Source organism: Athalia rosae, chromosome 5 (genome assembly GCF_917208135.1).
Source record: "Athalia rosae chromosome 5, iyAthRosa1.1, whole genome shotgun sequence".
NCBI lineage: Eukaryota > Metazoa > Arthropoda > Insecta > Hymenoptera > Athaliidae > Athalia > Athalia rosae.
In genome coordinates this window covers 14,377,366-14,396,156 of record NC_064030.1, presented here as the reverse complement: position 1 = coordinate 14,396,156, position 18,791 = coordinate 14,377,366, and the positions used below count along the sequence as shown (strand labels likewise).

The following is an 18,791-nucleotide window of genomic DNA, read 5'->3' as shown; positions in this document are numbered from 1 at the left end:
CTTTTCGTTTTTTTTTTCATTTTTTCTCTTTCGCAACGGAAACGGTGTGAATTCATTTGTGGGCTGTGAAAAAAGAAAATCAGGATAATGACGACGATGACGACGACGATGACGATGATTGTTTTGGAGATATAAAGACGATCGGGCCTCGAAGAGGCGCTTTTGAGTCGACACGCCGCGAAGACAACAAAAAAAAAAAATGAGGAAAGTAAAGCAACATAATATAAACTATCGGCAAAAAGTCACGTCCGCAAAAGTGAAGTACCTACACCTCCTCACTCGATCGCTGGTGCGCCTCAATCTTTTGCATGTCAACGTAACCCTCGAAAAATCAAATTTTCAATCTCACACTCGACTCGACTCGACTCGCAAAATAATGTTCATTTTGTTTTTTTTCACAACTTGACCAAAAAAATCCTTTTTTCACTCTCGCGCGCCTTTTTTGCCGCCAAAAAAGAGAGGCTCCATTTTACTTCCGAAATTGAGCACCGTATTTTTTTGATCTACAAAAAAAAAAAAAAACGAAACTATCGTCAATGAAGTATCATTCAATTTTGTGGGATGCTTCCTTGTGGCGCAAAATTTTTTTTCTCGGAAACCAGAAAAAGAAAATCAGATTTCACCCTTTCGAATCCGAGCCTCCGACCGCGCGAACGCGGTGATCCAAGGGGGAGAAAAAATAGGCGAGAGAAACTGCAATCGGAAAACTACGTGTTCCTCGAATTCCTCCGCAGACGCAAGTCGAGTAGAAGTCTATCTTTAGAATCGTACCAGAAATAGATATAGACGGTACTCTTTATACCCACAACTTATGTTAGCCCCGCGTTTCGTGTCCCGGTAGTCGTCGTCGGCTCGCATCAGACAGTTTCAAAGACACCGCGCGTACGGTTGCGCATCTGCACCAACAGAAGCGAAACCCGACGGGCAAACGACACCTTGAACTTGTCGCATCCACACGTTACGTGTACGAGAATTCTCGGCTGTTCGTTGGTCCGATAAAAAACGAATCACACACAGCGAAAAAAAAACAAGAAAGAAAGAAGGAAAGAAAGAAAGAAAAAAGAAAAGACAGAGAGAAACTCGCAAGGATCGCGAAAGCCACCAGCTGGTCACGCTTCGCTTCCTGTTAGAAACTATTCATTCGATGGCTGCTGCACCACAACCTACCGCGGCAACGCATCTGGCATGGTTGTGAGAAAAAAAAAAAATAAGAGAGAGAGAGAGAATCGTGTGCCAGCTACGATGTAAAAATAATTGTATCTTTTTCTTTTTTTAGATTTTCCTTTTTTTTTTTCTCTCTAGTTTTCCCAATTATTTCTTTTCCGCAAAACGTTTACACACGATATTGAATAACGAGTACCGTTGTTCAACGTTTGCTGTTTTCTTGCGCTTTTTTGTTTTTTTTTTGTTTTTTTTTTTTTCGAAGGAGATTTAAATGTAAAGAGCATAACTGAAAGGTCAGCGGGGATGAAATGAAAACGAGAAAGAGAAAGAGAGAAAGAAAAAGAAATGAGAATTAAAAATTGTAAAGGCGGAAAGAACTTAACCTTAAAATTTTTGTGATATTCCGTGTGGCTATGTAATTTCGAAGGTGGGATTTACATACATAAAAGTATACGATGGGAGATGATATATTCATATAGTTGAGAGCAAAGTAAACTTGAAGGGGGTGAAAAAAACCTTGACTCTAATTGATAACGAACTTTACCAACAGCACGAACCGTTTTGGTCGTCGTTGATGGCGTAATTCAAAGCGACGCGAATGCGTATACCTATAGGTTACTCGCTCGTTCGCTTTTCTGTATTTAAAAGTGTATATATATATATAAGGTAGCCGGCTTCAGCGGCAATGGATTTTAGCTTGAAACGATGAGACTTGAACAAAGACGAGCATTAAAAATGAAGGAAAACAAAACCGGGAGGCAGGAAAAAAGAAGAATGATGAAAATAAAAGAAATCAAAAGCCGGAAAGGTACGTCGTTATTTGCATCCATGATGAAAATGATTCGAGTAAATCGGGTACAGACATCATGCGGTAACTTGAAAGAAATCATCAAATGGAATTTTCAATTCTAATCGACCAAAAACTGGAAATTTGACGTTGCGCTGAAAAAAAATCAGGCTCGGACACCTCGTCATTTGTTTGAAATTAGACGTGAGTTTCCTTCCGGTTCCGCCATAGAAAGAAAAAAAACGTATCAGCGACGGAGAGGAATGACGTGAATATAGAGAATATATTTTCTATCTATCTGGTTGATTCACGGTACATTTTTGGAACGACTCGCTTAGCTGCGTGCAGGCTGAATTCAACACACTTTAAATCCAGAGGGTTCATCTTTTGAAAAGCCCCGGACGCGCTAAATGGCAAGAAAAAAAGAAGATGCAGGAGGAGGAGGAGGAGAAAAAAAGAAATTTCCTCTCAAAAATTAATTTGTTGAAACTGCAGCACAGCGGCAGCGGCGGCACGAGGTGGTTATGATATTGTTTATCGCACATATCAACCTAACCTAAAACTGGCGAAAAAAGAAGAAGGAAATTCAAGTGTTGCTGAAAATATTATGAAATAAAACATCAAATTAATAACACAGAACTAAATTATACATCGTTGCCTATCGTCACCCGCTGCTTCGCATCTTGACCTCTTTTCCGTTGAAAAAAAAAAGAGAAGAAAATGTGAAAAGAGACAGAAAAAAAAGACGTACATTGGACACGAAAAAAGAATTACGCTCCAACGTATGAAGTAATCAAAGCGAGCCATTCCGATTTGCATAAATCGGCAAGTGGGACTACAACAACGAATCAAAAAAAAAGAAAAGCACAACATTTAGTAGCTGAAAACAAAACATGAGAAGGAATAAATTTCACGTCCAATTGGACAACTCATCGATCTTCGGAGCAAACTATCCGTGACGAAAAGTTTGCTTATAAACTTGCAGATTGATGATGGGAAGAAAAAAAAGAAGTTGAAATTCATGGGTTTGGGTGAATTCTTCTACTTTTTTCGCGTCTGGTGAGGGGTCGTAAAAAATATGTCGTCAAGGATTTTTCCATTTTTCATCGATCGTGAGAAACGAAAAGTGAAGATTTATTGTCCATTGGAAAAAAAAAAACTTGCCGATCAATTGAGGTTATGAAAAAAAAATCCCGAATATTTCGGCCATTCTGAGGACGTTTTTTCATTTAAAATGATACAAGTAAACCGATGACGATCCAAGAACTCGTTATAATCTGCTAGCACCTGTTGTCCGGCAACGGTTTGTAAATTTAGCACGCGGTAAAGCTAAACTTATATTATATCCTGATGACCCGCAACTCACACTGTTCCAAATCATTTACATACCCGTCTATATATTCCGTGCATTCATCGGACTAACCGCACACATCATATATGCAACACAACATCACGCGATTTTAGTTCCTCTATGGATTAACGAGGAATTTCCACCTCGCAATATTCCCAATGGAGATCATACCAGAGATCGTAATGAATGATTGAACGATGTTACATAATGGGTATGAAAATAGCGTGTTAAATTTCGCGACGAAAACGTATTCCCACTTCCTCGTCGGACGGGGTTTAAAAATGGGAAAAAAATTGAGAAATAGAAAAAAAAAACTTCCAAATCTCGTAAATTCACTGTTCTGATTCTATGGAGTCTGTTCGAAGAACCTAAAAAAAGCTGGTTACGTTACAGTTCGTTGACTTTGAAAATATTGGAAGTTTTTTTTTTTTTTTTTTTTATTATTTCATCGAACGAATGACGTGAAATCGACGCGTGGATCTAACAAGGTTATGTAGTCGCAGATGTTCTAGCCACTTGAATAGATTTGAGAATTTCTCTTTTAAAATTCCTTCAGAAGCTTCTAAAGATAGCGCGCATCTCACGGCATCCTTGGTTAATTAGATATAAATAAAGATACCCCGAAATGCCAGAGGGGGCTATCGATCGAATCACGGCGATGCGCGAGCTGCTCTGTTTTCGGGAAAGGAAAATAATAGAAAAAAGAAAAAAAAAAATGACGGAGAGGATCAGCAGCCGGTGCCCGATGAAAAAGACAAATAGATCGTCCGCTAAAGTCGACTGAAACAACTTGAATAAAACAACCGAAAAAAAGGAAATACCTCGATAAATAACGCGGCAGAAACTTGAAAAAAAAAAGCTCTGAATTCTGATTCAACTCGTTGACGATCTGGAATAAGCTCCCATTCTACTCGGGGTTAATGCTTGCCCGATCAAAACGTAATGCAATCACCGCTGTACAGACCATTGACGCAAGCTCCGGATTACGCGTCTCGTTTGTTAATTTTCCTGCGCTTCCAACCGTTTCGGATTTCCGATATCAATCATCCGATACAACTCGTAGCTCGTCGCAATTTAACATCCTCGCTTCTCAACGTTGATCGCGTTATTAACGACGTACTTGTCAATCGATTCGCAAGTCTTTCGGAAGTGAGGCGGAAAAAAAAAAAACTGTCAATAAAATTCCAACCTCCCTCCACTATAACCTTTCTCAACGGTTCCGTAGGTTGGAATGGCTTCTGCGTCCTCCCGTCCGATTTCAATATCGCAATTTTGTTCGAATTGTGATTTGTGCTTCCATTAAACGAAGTGAAAGATCCGAGTCCAATATTTTTCGCGCCAAATTATGCGCGAAAAATTTTCTGCCCGCCTCTGATGCCAACCAAACGAAATTCTATCGTCCGCCTCTCGAAATCCGTCTGGTTGCATTTCCGTCTGGTTCGGCATTCTGGCCGGGTTGCAAATCTGGCCGGCGATCAGGTTCGCGAACCAAAAAGCAAAAGGAGGTAGAAACGAGAGTAAAAAAGAGAAGAGAAAAAAAAAAAAAAAAATAGCTAAGGTTCGTTATTTGGCGTCTGGCGTTTATTGTCAGTCCTTGGCACAGTAATATGTATACCTCATCGGGTTAACCCCCTTTTTACCACGTTTCACGTACACCACGTTGAACCTGCCAGTAAATCTGTAAGAAGCTCTACAATCGCCGTTGAGAACGCTCGCCTCGCATTACTTCGCTAGAAAGTACGTTGCATTATATTTTTATTATTTTAATACATTTAAAAAGTTCGCTCCCGAGGAGAGAGGGAAAAAAAAAAGGATGAAAACCAAAGGAAGAGAAACACCGAATACAATCCTTTGCCAAACTGTATCCTCGAGCCTCTCCGTTTCGAGTTTCGTTGAGACGAACTCTTCGGACAATATCAGCCGCGAGAGCGCCCCCGACGCGTAGCCATCTAGCGAGTTTTTTTTTTTGTCGTACTCTACGATTGCGCTGTTTGTGGGGGGGAAAGTTTTTTTCTCATCTCACTCACTTTTCTCTCATTTGTACAAAGAGAAAGGACTCGCGACATTCCGCGCCGCGCGACCGAACGAACGTGAATGATACGCCGTAGAGGGAAGCTTCAACGTAAATCGATGAAGAAGTGAAAGAGTTTACGAGCTACGAGGGTGGAAAAAAAATTTCAAATAAACTCGGAATCAAATATTATTAACTCCGTTGAGAAATGGAAAAGTAGTGTATACGTGTTACGTGTTTATTTCTTTTCTATAATTCACAGCTAACACGTGCGATGATCGTCCTGTTAAGAGTAATTCGATCGTCCGATGTTCTGCTATATTTCACTACCTGTTCTACCGTCATTGCGGTCGATTTCAGACTGACTGTGATATTTTTATGGAAGTTCCTACAGCGTATCGGCTATCCGCACATCGTTATACGTTTGTTTTCTCACTTTATCGTCGTATTTTTTTTTTTTTCTTTTTTCTTTTCTCCGCTTTTTCTCCCCACGATCTCGCCACCTGATCTCGTCAATAACGTCTTTATAGTTTGGATAGCTAGGCATGATCGGTTGGAAATTCAGGGTGTTTTTTTTTAGTGCTTCATCTCCAACGCGCGCCTCTTATGATCGACGTATGTTTATCTGCGAACAATCGGGTCGAAGAATCGAAAAAAAAAAAATTTCTAAACGCCTAGAGGAAATGGGGGCCCGAAAGTTGCTGTTATTTTTGGAATGACAAAAATAATCGATCCGCCGAATCCGCCGGATCGATCGAAAAAAAAAGTTCAAGTCTCGTGACGTTGAGTACCAAGAATTTAAAACAGAATCGAAAAATCACGCGGTACGCGTGGGGAATAAATAAAAGTTCGATTGGCGGAAAAACTCGACTTTTTCCGAGAAAGTGGACTTCGATCGAATTATAAGCGATCTCACAGGGCGGGTGTAATTTGTGAGATAAAAAAGTTATCTCACAAAATGGAAATGCCGGTGACGGTGCCTCGCAGAATATGCAGGAAAATGCCCCGCGGAGGCGGATAAAAATTTCGTTTTAAAAAAGCAGGTGAAATTAGAACCAGAGAAATAAAATGACGAAAATGTGGGGAGAAAGAGAAATAACCAAAGTATATATCAACGATCACGCGGAATTGCTACGATTCCCACAACGCAGCCACCGGCTCTACCCGAGACGGCCGATGATCCACGCGATAATAATCGTCATTAAAACTGAAACGTCTTTTTCGTTTCCTTGTTTTTTTTTTGTTTTTTTTTTTCTCTTGTTTCTTTTTCATGGATTTTTTTCTTTTCCAACGGCGACACAAGGCGGGTCTGTGAAAAGCAGACGTACGTCATACGCTCGCCTCTTCAATCTGGACCGTTCGTAGCATGTGTTCTAGTTTAATGGAAAACGATTTCTATGCGATCATCCATCCGAGTATAAAAGCACCGAAAGCTGATTTTACACATACCGCGTTTTGTTATCATCTTAGAAAACTGCTCGTAAAGCTGGGACAGTAAAGCCGAAAGTATTTAAGTCTAAGGAGATGGAGAGAGGAAAACAGGATGAGTAGAGTACGGATATTAAGTCTCGAAATGAGAAGCGCTGCGGGGATCACAAATTTCAAACATCGAACGCCGAATTTCGGAGGTTATTTTAAAACGTTGCTAAATTCTCTCGTTGCATTTTTTGCAATTATTTCTTTCTTTTTTTTTTCGTTCACTTTTTGCTAATTACGAAAGGTTCTCCCAACGGTCGATCCACGGTCTGAATGTGTACTCGAGTGCTCGTATTTTCGGTGTAAAAATGCGGAAATATGAAAAGAATATAATAACGCAAAAAGGGTAGGAAGAAAAAAGTGGCGAAGAGGGGGAAGGGGAGTCAAAAGGCGAAGAGAGAAGTGGGAAATAAAATAAAATGAAATGAAATAAAATAAAATACAAAGTGAAGATAGAGAGAAACGTTGGTAACTGGAGGGCAGAGAAAATTCCCTCTGACAGTCTCCACGAGAAAATATTATCGCGGTCCAGGAAGTCGAGAATCGTCTCACCGCGATGTTCCATTCAAACTTCCGTCGAGCCACTCGAGCGATCCATTGTTTCGTTTCAGTAGCAAAGTGCGCCACGTTCTTATCGATTAACGGTTACCCCCGTCGTACACCCTACACGAGAAGCAATTCTATACGTCTACCTGCCCCTCTGCTCTTTATACCGACCGCGACTAGTCCTACACTCGTAAACAGAAACTACAGAAATTCATCGCGTACTCGCAGACTGCTCGATGTATGTACGGTACGCATGACGTATTATACGTTGCAGATGGTATAAAATCTCCCGGTAGACAGAAACGCGAATACTAATAGCCTGAAACAATGGCTGAAAATACCTGCGAGGAAACTGCGAGGCATCGTAGATAATGGTAGACGGGCCGGGCGCATTCTGCGAACAAATTGTTTGTCTGAATACAAAATAAACGGAGCGCGAGCAAACTGATATCGGTATGCGATAAGGAATACCGAGGTCAGCAGTGGCGCGGTAAGGTTGATCACTCTGAAAAATAGTTGCTTAGAACGACGGAATATCTGGTTCACGTACGGTCGACAAAGTTTTCCGGTTCAGGCGACTCAAGTTTATTGTTGGTGGAATCAACTGAATCGGTAAAATCGTTTGTTTAGAGACCGCGGCTTTCAGTCAAAGTCTTTCGAGCAGCCAGTTTCAGGCAAAATTGTTTTGCGGGCAATTGAACCTGGAATCGAATCGATAATTTCAGGAAACCAATTCATTCGACAATCATGGTTCAGGCACACCAATTTATTTCAATCGACAAAATCTTTCCGAATCATTTGTCTCAGGGCAACTAGTTTCAGGCAGGCAATTAATCCTGGAATTGAATCGACAATTTCAGGAAACCAATTCAATCGACATTCATGGTTCCGGCACACCAATTTATTTCAATTAACAAAATCTTTTCGAATCATTTGTTTCAGGGCAACTAGTTTCAGTCAGAATTGTATTGCAGGAAACGAAAGCACAGTTAAGTCGACAAAATTTTTGAAAACGTTGGATTGAGACAAATAATTAATTGACATTCATGGCTCCGGCTACAGAAATTCAGTCGAATCAACAAACTCTTTCACAATAATTTATTTCAGGGAAACTAGTTCGGTCAAATTTGTGTTTCAGGCAACTTGAATGTTCAAAATCAGTTTCAGGGAACTGATTCCATTGACATTCATGTTTAAGGCGACACAAATTCAGTTGAATCAACAAAATCTTTCAGAATACTTTATTTCAGGGAAACTAGTTTTAGTCAATTGATATTGGTACACTCAATTTAATTGACAAAATTCATGGAATCATCAGTTTCAGGCAACCAAGTTTATCGACATTCATGTTTCAGGCAACCAAGTTTATCGACATTCATGTTTCAGGCAACCAAGTTTATCGACATTCATGTTTCAGGCAACCAAGTTTATCGACATTCATGTTTCAGGCTGGCAAGTTAATCGAAATTGATGTTTCAGGCAACCAAGTTTGTCGAAATTCATGTTTCAGGTAGCCAAGTTCATCGACATTCATGTTTCAGGCTGGCAAGTTAATCGAAATTGATGTTTCAAGCAACCAAGTTTGTCGAAATTCATGTTTCAGGCTAGCAAGTTAATCGACATTGATGTTTCAGGCAGCACAAGATTTAATTGATGCAAACAAATCAGGCAAACAATTTCAGGGAGGATTGTTTCAGGTTTGTGCTACCTGACACCAACTAACTTTTCTCCTCGCAAGTTTATCGAGTCTTTTGTTATCGCCGCAAACTATTTATCTGAATTTGAAGCAGAGAGTGTATTTATAGAACCGAATGGAAATAAGCCTTCCTCAACCCTCGGGCCATTTCCACGAGACTCCAGACACCCTTCGTCGCCTCACCCTATCGCACTGTCACCGCACTGTCAAAACTGAAACAACAAATGGACGGATAAAAATTTCGCTACAACAAAATGAACGAAAAAAAAAACTCATCCGCACACTACTGTAACAAGAATTCCGCGTGGGTATCACGTGAGCATTTATTCGTGTGGATGAAAAGTTCCATTTCCGTAAAGAGATCCGAAAATGAGGGGATCTGTATAACGCGCGCATCACGTGGAAATGAATAATCAAATAAGAGAGAAAAGGGGGGGGGGGAGGGCTGGGCGGCCGCGGGAAATGAGGAGGATATAATATTCGGAACTCCGCGAATTTGTAGCTTAAATACGTCGGGAGGGAGAGGGAATGTTTACTTGGCGACGATCTAAAAACTGACCACGATACCTTTGAAATGTTTAGCTTGGATCGGGGCCAAAGTTTTACTATATATTACGGTTTTGTGCTTTCCTGAACCAGGTACATACCTAGTATACGTTTACCTTCGTATTATATCATATCGTGAGGGTAAAGGTGGCCGCTCGGGCCCCGCCTATGTATCGCAGAAATCCGACTACATATCTCTGTATTGTACACGCGTAAGTTATATATACATAGATTTTATTTACCACCTACATAGAGACCCCGTTCTAATATACTCGACAAAATAGATCTAGGGTAGCGAGGGTGGATTAAACACGAGAATTTAGTGTAGTTAGCTAGTTTTGTATATGGAACGGTAAAAAAGCGCCACCCCGAATTAGGAAACAAAAGCCCCAGCTGCATGACGTGAATACGGTAACAAGCCCGATGCGAGAATTTTTTTTCCGTCCAGAGCCACAGCGATGGAAAGTGTGAACATTGGAAAAAAAATTAATTGGATACTCAAAACGTGTCCAAAAAAAAAAAAAAAAGATCGCAAATAATTTCGGAATCAGATTCCAGTTTTCACGTTTCGTCGTGTCAGGGGGGGGCTTTGATTACAGTAAATGAAGAAAAGCTTTGGGAGTCGAGTCACCGGAGCTTTTCTTCCGTTTCGTTTTTTTTTTTTTTTTTTTTCTTTTTATTAAATACAACGAAGTTACGTACGTCTATTGTGCAATAATAAGTGACGAGTAAATCCTCTTTCGAAAAAGCTTTGGAGAGGTTTAAATAGGATATGAAATGAAGCGGGTATCCGAAGTTATAATATCCCGCCGAACGGAATATTATAATAAAATTAGAATAATTAATAATTAAGCCACGCGTAACCTTGAATGAGAAAATTATATTTCACCGCACGTTACGTATTACTATGAAGATTATACTATAAGCAATATTCACGTCGATCAAAATCGCTGAAAAAAAAATTCATAAAATTCGTTTTGGAAAATTGTTCAAGAAAGTGGTCAAGAAAAATCACTCTATCCGTGCATATTGAGTTCCATTTTACGGACAGCGAATTCAAATTCCTTTTTTTTTTTTTTTATTTCAATCGAGAGAAGAGAAGAAACACAGTCGAGAGAAGATGGAAAGAAAATGATTCGAAAAGGACGGAAATAGAGATGAAATGAATTTTAAAGGGTTAAAAAACGAAGTAAGAAGCGGACCTGTAATTTCAGTTGAAATAAGAGAGTGATAAAATTCGTTTCCGCATATGTAGACGTAGTCGAATAATATATGGGGGATATATATCTGAAGAATATTCGTCGACGTATACGATAAAACTACCACCCCACTTTGCCCTCGTGTTCCCAGAGTTACAGGTATATAGGTATGTAACATATATCAGATATATGTACGTGTATGTGAAGTGACTTTTGATCGCATTTCAACGAATTTTTACATACCTATGTATTATGCATGCCCATGGATATGCACCTATGTAGATAAAAAAATGATATTTCATATTCTTTCAACGAATATAAAAGAGTTCGGTTCGCCGTATAATACAGAGCCGGGCAATACGGTGATTTGGTATCGATTGTTTCGACCTTTTCATTTTTCGTTACAGTTTTTGTTTTTTTTTTCTTCTTTTCTACGACAATATCCGTTTTTTCCTTACAGCAGGTACCCTACGCAGTTCAGGACGAGAGTTTTCATGTTCCAAATATTTTATCACACGATCGTAGTTTCCTTGAAAAAAAATATTCGTGCTTAGCTGGAGAAAAAAAATTGTTTTCCAATAAAAGAGTTCAAGAAAATTATCGCCGATTTTTTGGAACAATTTTCAAAGATTAAAAGAAATTTGAAAACGCGCAGAATGAAGAATGCCTGAATCTCGATTTACGCAGAGAAATTCTTCGACGTTTAGAAATTGACCGAGATTTGATGGCAATTTTTATTTTTATTTTTATTTTTTTTCCGTCAGCATAATAATAAGAAGCGAAAGTTTTAGAGACGTTTCTTTTTGAGCTTTTGTAGAAAGCTTTTTTTCCATACAGGCAATCTCGTATACAACGTATATATACATATGTATAACTGCAGTGCAGAGGGACTTTGAAAGCATAAAGGCAAGTTCGTTTGTTATCATAATAATTTTTTTTTTTTTCCCAACTCAAAAATGTGAAAGAAAAACTGAAAAAAAAAACAAAAAGAAAAAACAAGTAGAGGGAGAAACCAGCGAGCTTTATATGCCCGAGGATGCTTTCAACATTTCTACTTCTATAATGGAAGAAGGTGGGGGAGGGGAAAAATAATTTTCGTTTTTCTCCATTCGTTACGTGTTTTTTTTTTTTTCGTTTTTAGTTTTTTTTATGCGTACATGTCCTGGGCAGTTCATTATTTGAACGGCGTCTCTCCATTCTATTTTATTTGTTCCATTTTTCTCTGTTTTTCTCGCTTTTTCGTTCAGTCGTCTTTTTCTCTTTTATCTCTCGCTTTCTTTTATCGTTCAAAATGGCATTTACCACAAGCGCTCTTGCTTAATTTCAAAAAGGGAGCACTAGAAATTCCACCGTTATATCCCGTGGGAATGATCTCAATTCGTTGGACGGAATATGATAACAATAATGAAACAACCGAAATGAAGAAAGAAAAAAAACAAAAACAAAATGAAAATAGGAAAAATTCCCATAGTGCTGAAATTGCTGGATACAGTGGAAAATTAGAAGGTAAATTTGATGGGATTTTGTGAAGAGTTTATTATAAGGATGTTAAAATTAGCAAATTCTTCCTTTTTTCTCCCTTTAGTCTAAAAAGCGACGTACGTTTAATATCGTGGGGATGAGAAATGGTAATTTTCTTCACCAGCGGACCGAAAATGCTCGTTGACCGGTTGGGAGGAGCGAAAGTGAGCGTTTTCACTCCTTCTGAAGGGAAAGGAGCATTTTCTTTCCCTCCGGACGGAAAGCGGCAACTTTCCTCCCGCTGAGCGAAGCGAATTTGCCGCTTTTCGCCTCCGTCGAGAAAAAAAATGGTAAACACACCATGGGCAGTAAATAAAGAAGCTTCGTCTCAGCCAACAAATACATGTGATCTGAGAAATAGCTTACTTTGCTCCCTAGGTGTGTAATATACCATTTCGCTTCTCCTAAGCAAAGTGAAAACCAGCGTTTTCGCTCCGCTGTAAAAAAAAGTAGTGTATTCGAGAAAAACTGCCGTTTTCGCTCTCGGTGCACAACATATTATCGCGAATGGGACAAAAAGGAAAAAGAATAATCGTTAAAAAATGAAGAGTAAAAAAACTTAAGTAAGTTTAATACGATATCATATCAAATTTATTTATGGTTATACCGTAAGTATATCCAGTTACTAAAGGGGAAATGGTAATTATAAAGTTTACGATTACCACGACCGATTAAAATTATATTCCCCCATTTCAGACTAATCTCCCGAAAGAGAATTTTCTCCCTTTATGTAGTTCGACGGCGGGTGGGGTTTGTGCGGCTGCACGTATCGATAAGGGTTGTAATATATCACCAGCCACTGCAGGGACATAATTACATTAAATCGCAGAAAATTGGGGTGCAGGTTTACCGGTTGGACACCCCCCCCCCCCCCCCCCCCCCCCCCAAAAATAAATTATATCGTTACACGCTCTTTTGTATTATGTATCCGGCACAATTCGGATTCTACGTTTCCCTCGACGCTATTCAGCGAAACGAAAAAGAGACAAAATAGAAAGAAGAGAAAAGGAAAAATTGAAGCTCTCGTCTCCGAGCACTTCCCGTTGGGGAGTCGTTATTACACTTACGTGTAAAACCGTCGCAGCAAAAATTATCTGACCAAAGAGAATTTACTCGCCCAGCTGCGGTGGATGTATATAACAAGCGGAAGCGAAAGAAAATCCTTAGAAAAAAGAAAAAAAAATTAAAAAAAAGTACAAAGAAAGGAAGCTAATCGGTGATTCTCTGCAGAAGATTCGAAAAAAAAAAAAAAAAAAACGTGCGGACGACTCGAGAGTCGTGCAATGTGTAGTTAAAAAGGATTACCAACCGACTGGATGTACATATTCTACTTTTGTACTACGTACGGCGTAACTGCAAAAGGTGGAAAATCGTTTTCACGCTATAGGTGTAAACGCGGACATTAGGTAACTGCCATGTACTTCAACAACGTGCACGGAGCGGCTCACGCAGAGAAATAAGTATCATAATAGGTAAATGGGGTGAGGAGAATGAGAGCAAAAAAAAAAAAAAGAAGTAAAATAGATAAAGGAAGATGAGAAAGAGGAGAAAAAAAAAAATAGCGTAGAAGACGGGGAAATGGGGAAGGCTTTACCCAGTGACCGGAATGCAAACGTACGGTATTATAGTATTATCACCATGATTATTATTACACCTACTTATATCCGTACATGGGACATTTTCCGGTGAAATGATCGCTGTAAAGCCGCTTCATTTTCGCGGTTTATTTTCATAGGATATGAAATTTTTCGTCGAGGATAATTTTCAGCTCTCTGTACAATTTACGGACGACGATTCCCTCGGCGGATAGTGGAACATCGAGTAGAAATAATACTCGAAATTTTGTAATATTTTCAAACGGAAACTGAACGTTTTCCGCGTATTAACTTTTGCGCAGGTGGAGAATTATAATTTGTACGAACGAGTGTGGCAGGGAGAGGAAAATTTTCGATGGAAATTAATAATAAACGACTATTTATAGGTGACCGATTCGGATACGAGATGAGAAAATGAATCAGCTGCGAATTGAAATGATTTTTTGAGGTTATCTCCTCGATTCGTTTTTTAGGTTATTTTCCGCGAATTAATTTCCCGCAGGAGAAGAATTAAAATTTGCACGAAGAATTGTGAAAAAGAGAAAAGTTTCGATGGAAATTAATAATCAACGACTATTTATAGGTGACCGATTCGGATGCGAGGAGGAAAAATCAACCAGCTGCGAATTGAAATGATTTTTTTAGGTTATCTCCTGGATTCGTTTTTTAGGTTATTGTCTTCGAATTACGTTTCCGCAGGTGGATAATTATAATCTGTACGAAGAATTGTTGAAAACAGAAAAGTTTCGATGGAAATTAATAATCAACGACTATTTATTCGGATACGAAAAGGAAAAATTAATCATCTGCGAATTGCAATGATTTTTTGAGGTTATCTCCTCGATTCGTTTTTATAGGTTATCTTCCTCGGATCAATTTTCCGCAGGTGAAAAATGATAATTTCTGCGAACAGGATTTGGAAGGGACAGGAAAAACTGAGGCTGGATATTAATAATAAACGACTATTTATAGATGACCGATTGGGCTACAACGTGGGCAAATTAACGAGCCGCGAATCGAAGCGAGTCTTTTGTGCTTTTTTTTTAGGTTATCCAGAAAATCCCTCGTGTGCATCGAGAGCATGGAAATACCTGTCCCGCACACTCTGAACTTACTATGTCGCGTAACGGAACGGTTTCCGCGCTGACTTTTTATACTTGTAAAACATAAAATTCACGGCCCCACGCAAGTTTCAGTTTTATTTATAACCAGAAAATCAGCCCTACGTATATCGCGCCAGCCTGATGCCGATGCCGCCTGCTGCCGCTGCGACTGGCTCGGAGGCGCCAAGTATAGTCGGCGCGAATCTGTGACGTGGGGACAATAATCCGTCTCACTTGTTCGAATCACCGACAACAAAGAGAAACGTCAACTCTTCGTTTCGAATTCCCTCGGATTCGAATTTTTCTCGTTCCAACGTTCCGTAAACGACTCACCCGAGGGTCGTCATGGTGACGATGGTGTACCAGAAGGCGGCGGGAATCGACGTGAAGTTCGTACCGTCGACGTTCTTCTCGGCGTAGAACATCACCGTGGCGAATATGATGATCGCCATGGCCAAGGAGAACACCAAAAAACCGAGTTCAGAGGCACACGATTTCAGGGTGTAACCGAGAATACGGAGTCCCTGGGAGTGGCGGGAAAATTTGAAGATTCTGAACACCCTGAACACTCGCAGTGTCACGAAAGCACCGGAAACGTCGTCGTTATCGGTTATACCTAGCCCGATGTAATACGGCAATATAGCTACCACGTCGATTATCGACATCACGGATCTGACGAACTTGAAACGATCCGGGGCGGCGAACAGCCGGAACAAATACTCCATGGTGAATATCATCACGCAGGCGGTGTCCAGGCAGAAGAACACGATTTTGTAACGTTCGCCGCAAGGCAGTGTACCGGCGCGACCCGGCCTGTGACCGCAGGGCACGGTTTCCACGACGTTCGCCATCACGCTCACGGCTATAAAGAAACCGGTAACGTAATAGAAAACCAACGCGGCCGTCGACGTGTGCGGATTCTCGAAGGCCCGCCACATTTTTTGCCTCAAATTGGTCAGCTGCTGCAAGTTCTGATCACCGTTTTCACTCAATTTATCGTCCATCAGTCTCTCGGCGTTCTCGCGTTTCCTGTCCCTGTAGTCCTCGTAGCAACAATCGCCGATAACGTCCGGCAGTATGCCGAAGAACGCCAATTCCTCGTCGTAGCTGGTCAGACACTCGTGCTTCGGGTAATGCAGTTTGCCGGTTCTGTAGTAATTCAGAATGTGCCGGAATATGTCCGGATCGCGGTCGAAGAAGTACTCCTTGGTGTCCTCGTCGTAGAAGAATTCCCTCTCGTTCGAGCCCAGCAACGTGTCCGGATACTTCTCGAGGGTGTTCCGCCACGTTTCGAACCTACGACCGCTGACGTTTATCAGGAGTTTTTCGTCGTCGGCTTTCCGGCGATCCTTCGGTATAGGCGGCGGAGGTAAGGGGTGAGTAGCGATCGGTACCCATCCTATTGCCGCTGCGCGAGCGAACGGCAACCATGCGGCAACCGATGCCATCGCTAACTGACTCCTTCAATTTTTGACAAACTGTCGCAACCTGCCACTTGAATTTGTTAGGGAAAATCTAATCGTCCCGATCGTCCGCGGCCCGGGACGGAGGGTTAACACCTTCCGCGGGCGGTACCTTCAATCGCTCGTTCGCATTTCGCGAAACAATCAACAAATCCCGACGATCCAAACGGACACGACGTCCGAACGGCTTCGGACATGTCGAAAATTAGCCGATGCTCCGTTGTTTTTTTTGTTTTTCTTCTTATTTTTTTTTTTTGTTATTTTATTTTACTCCATCCTTCGGCTCTCCCGTTTTTCTTCTTTTTTTATCACCTCGTTATCACGAACGCACGTACGGGCGAGACGCGATCCTCATCTACAAAGTCTTTGAGTGAAAGCGCGTCCTCGTGACAATTTCACAATCATTTTTCAACGTCTGAAAACGAGATGGGAAAATTATGAAAAGACAACCGCGCGTCATTTCCGCTCGCTTTTTCAAGTTCGCTTGTTTGTTTTTATTTTTTTTTTTTTTTCTCCTCGCCTCGTTTCTTTTCGCTCTACATTCCGAAGAGTGTTCGCAAATATTTACGTACGATCAAAAACCGACGGTCCGCTTGGCATTGAACGTTCTTTGATATCCTCTTTTTTTTTTCTCTCCCTCAGTTTTTTCGTTATTTTTTGTTTTTGTTTTTTTGTTTTTTTGTTTTTTCGAGGCACGCGATCAATTCAACCGAGGCAAAACTTGAGAGTTGAGAGCGTCTTTATCCCCGTGTGACAATTTTGAGGATTTTTTTGTCGGCGTTTCAAGTCGCAGCGTATCAGATACCACTCCCTTGAAACGGTGACCTCGGGGTTCGTCCCGTTTCTCAATGTCCTTTTTTCGCCTCCTCTTTTTTTTTGTTTGTTTCTTTCTTTCTTTCTCGAACCCGCGTTACGTTTTCCCCTGCGTTTTCATATTCGGGTGGGCGCACACGGTTCTAGGTGATCATCTCACGAGTGTCGCACGGCACATGGCGTGTACGATATTTTTTCTTCTTCTTCCCCGATTCGTTTCCGTTCGAATTTTTTTCTGGGGAATATCACCGTCACCTCGACGTTCCTCGATTATTATAACCATCGGTTTACATCCTCTTTGGCGCCCCGGAATTCAATCAATACAGCAGAGCAGTTCCCGTGTACGAGAAACTCAAAGGTTATTGTTCGGCGATTCCTTTTCTCTTCGCGTAAGCCGTGCCCCTCCGTTTTCCTCCGGAGTCGAAGCTTGAGCGATGGAGAGAAAAAAAAAAAAAACAAAACAAAACAAAAACAAAACGACGCGCACTTAGAACGACACGAAAAACAGACCACAATACATTCTCCCCGTACGATTTCACGCACAACCCGCACAAAACCCCTATGCGGTCAACTTCACTTCGTATCTACATTACAAGGTGGTTACATCGCACGTAACTTTACGAGAGGGACAATTTCGACGGGCGATTACGTCAATTCGTCCCCGTTTGATCTGCGTTTTGTTTAGCCAAGGTTCGTTGATTTGTCACGTATTTTTTTTGTTTTTTTTTTGCACCCCAAATATCAACACTGGGCCCAGAAAGTTTTTCAACTTCTTCTTCCTCCTCCCCCCCCGTTTTTTTCAAATCCGCGAACTCACGTTGATTCTCGACTCCCCATTTTACCGGAAACCGAACTCCGAAGGATTTTTTTTAATCCTCCAGGGCTCGCGTTCATCGTTATCCTCGTTTACTTCGAGGCCACTCTCCTTATTTTCCCTAGTTTTTACGAAAATTCACCGGTTTCCTTTTTTGTTTTGCTTTTCGGTCGTCCGAGCTTTTCGAGCTTCGAACTCAGGGCCTGATCCACGTTTGCCCCGGTGACTTTGACACGCTTTTCCTTTTCGATATTTCCCTTCAGTTCAGTTTTCCATTTTCCCCGAAATTTCCTCGCTTTCTAGATCCCCGTTTTTTGCGATTGTTTCTGTTTTTTTGTTTTGTTTTTTTCCTTTTTTTTTTCCCCCCCCGGTATTTCGAACACCACCCGACGTAGCACGATTTTTCTCCTATGCGAGAACCGCGTTTATGCGAGGAGCGTGCACGACGACGAGTTGGGTGACTCGTGACTAATACGCGCGACGGTTTGAGAAAAAGCTCCGGCTGCTTTCTGGCCCCGCTAGAGATTCCCGACGAAGAAGCGCGCGTGCTAACAGCGAGGGAATATCAGCCGCGACGCAAACCAACCACCACCACCACCACCACCACCACCACCACTTTCTAAAACCGACCAACCACCACCTACCTATCCCTCGGCAAAGGTTCAAATTGATTTTTACCCAACTATGCCGGTGGCGACGTCGAGCG

General features: G+C 41.1%; 1 protein-coding gene across 6 annotated transcripts in view; it reads right to left on the bottom strand.

The window, feature by feature from the left end:
* The window catches only part of LOC105684352 (potassium voltage-gated channel protein Shal), a 44,459-nt gene extending 25,791 nt beyond the window's left edge, over window positions 1-18,668 (bottom strand). For all 6 annotated transcript variants that reach the window (XM_048656222.1, XM_012397640.3, XM_020851383.2 and 3 more), the window contains exon 1: window positions 15,329-18,668. In XM_048656222.1, the coding sequence (XP_048512179.1) occupies window positions 15,329-16,443 (1,115 nt within the window). In that variant the 5' untranslated portion in view covers window positions 16,444-18,668. The remainder of the gene's footprint in view (window positions 1-15,328) is intronic.
* Between the last annotated feature and the right edge of the window lie 123 nt (window positions 18,669-18,791).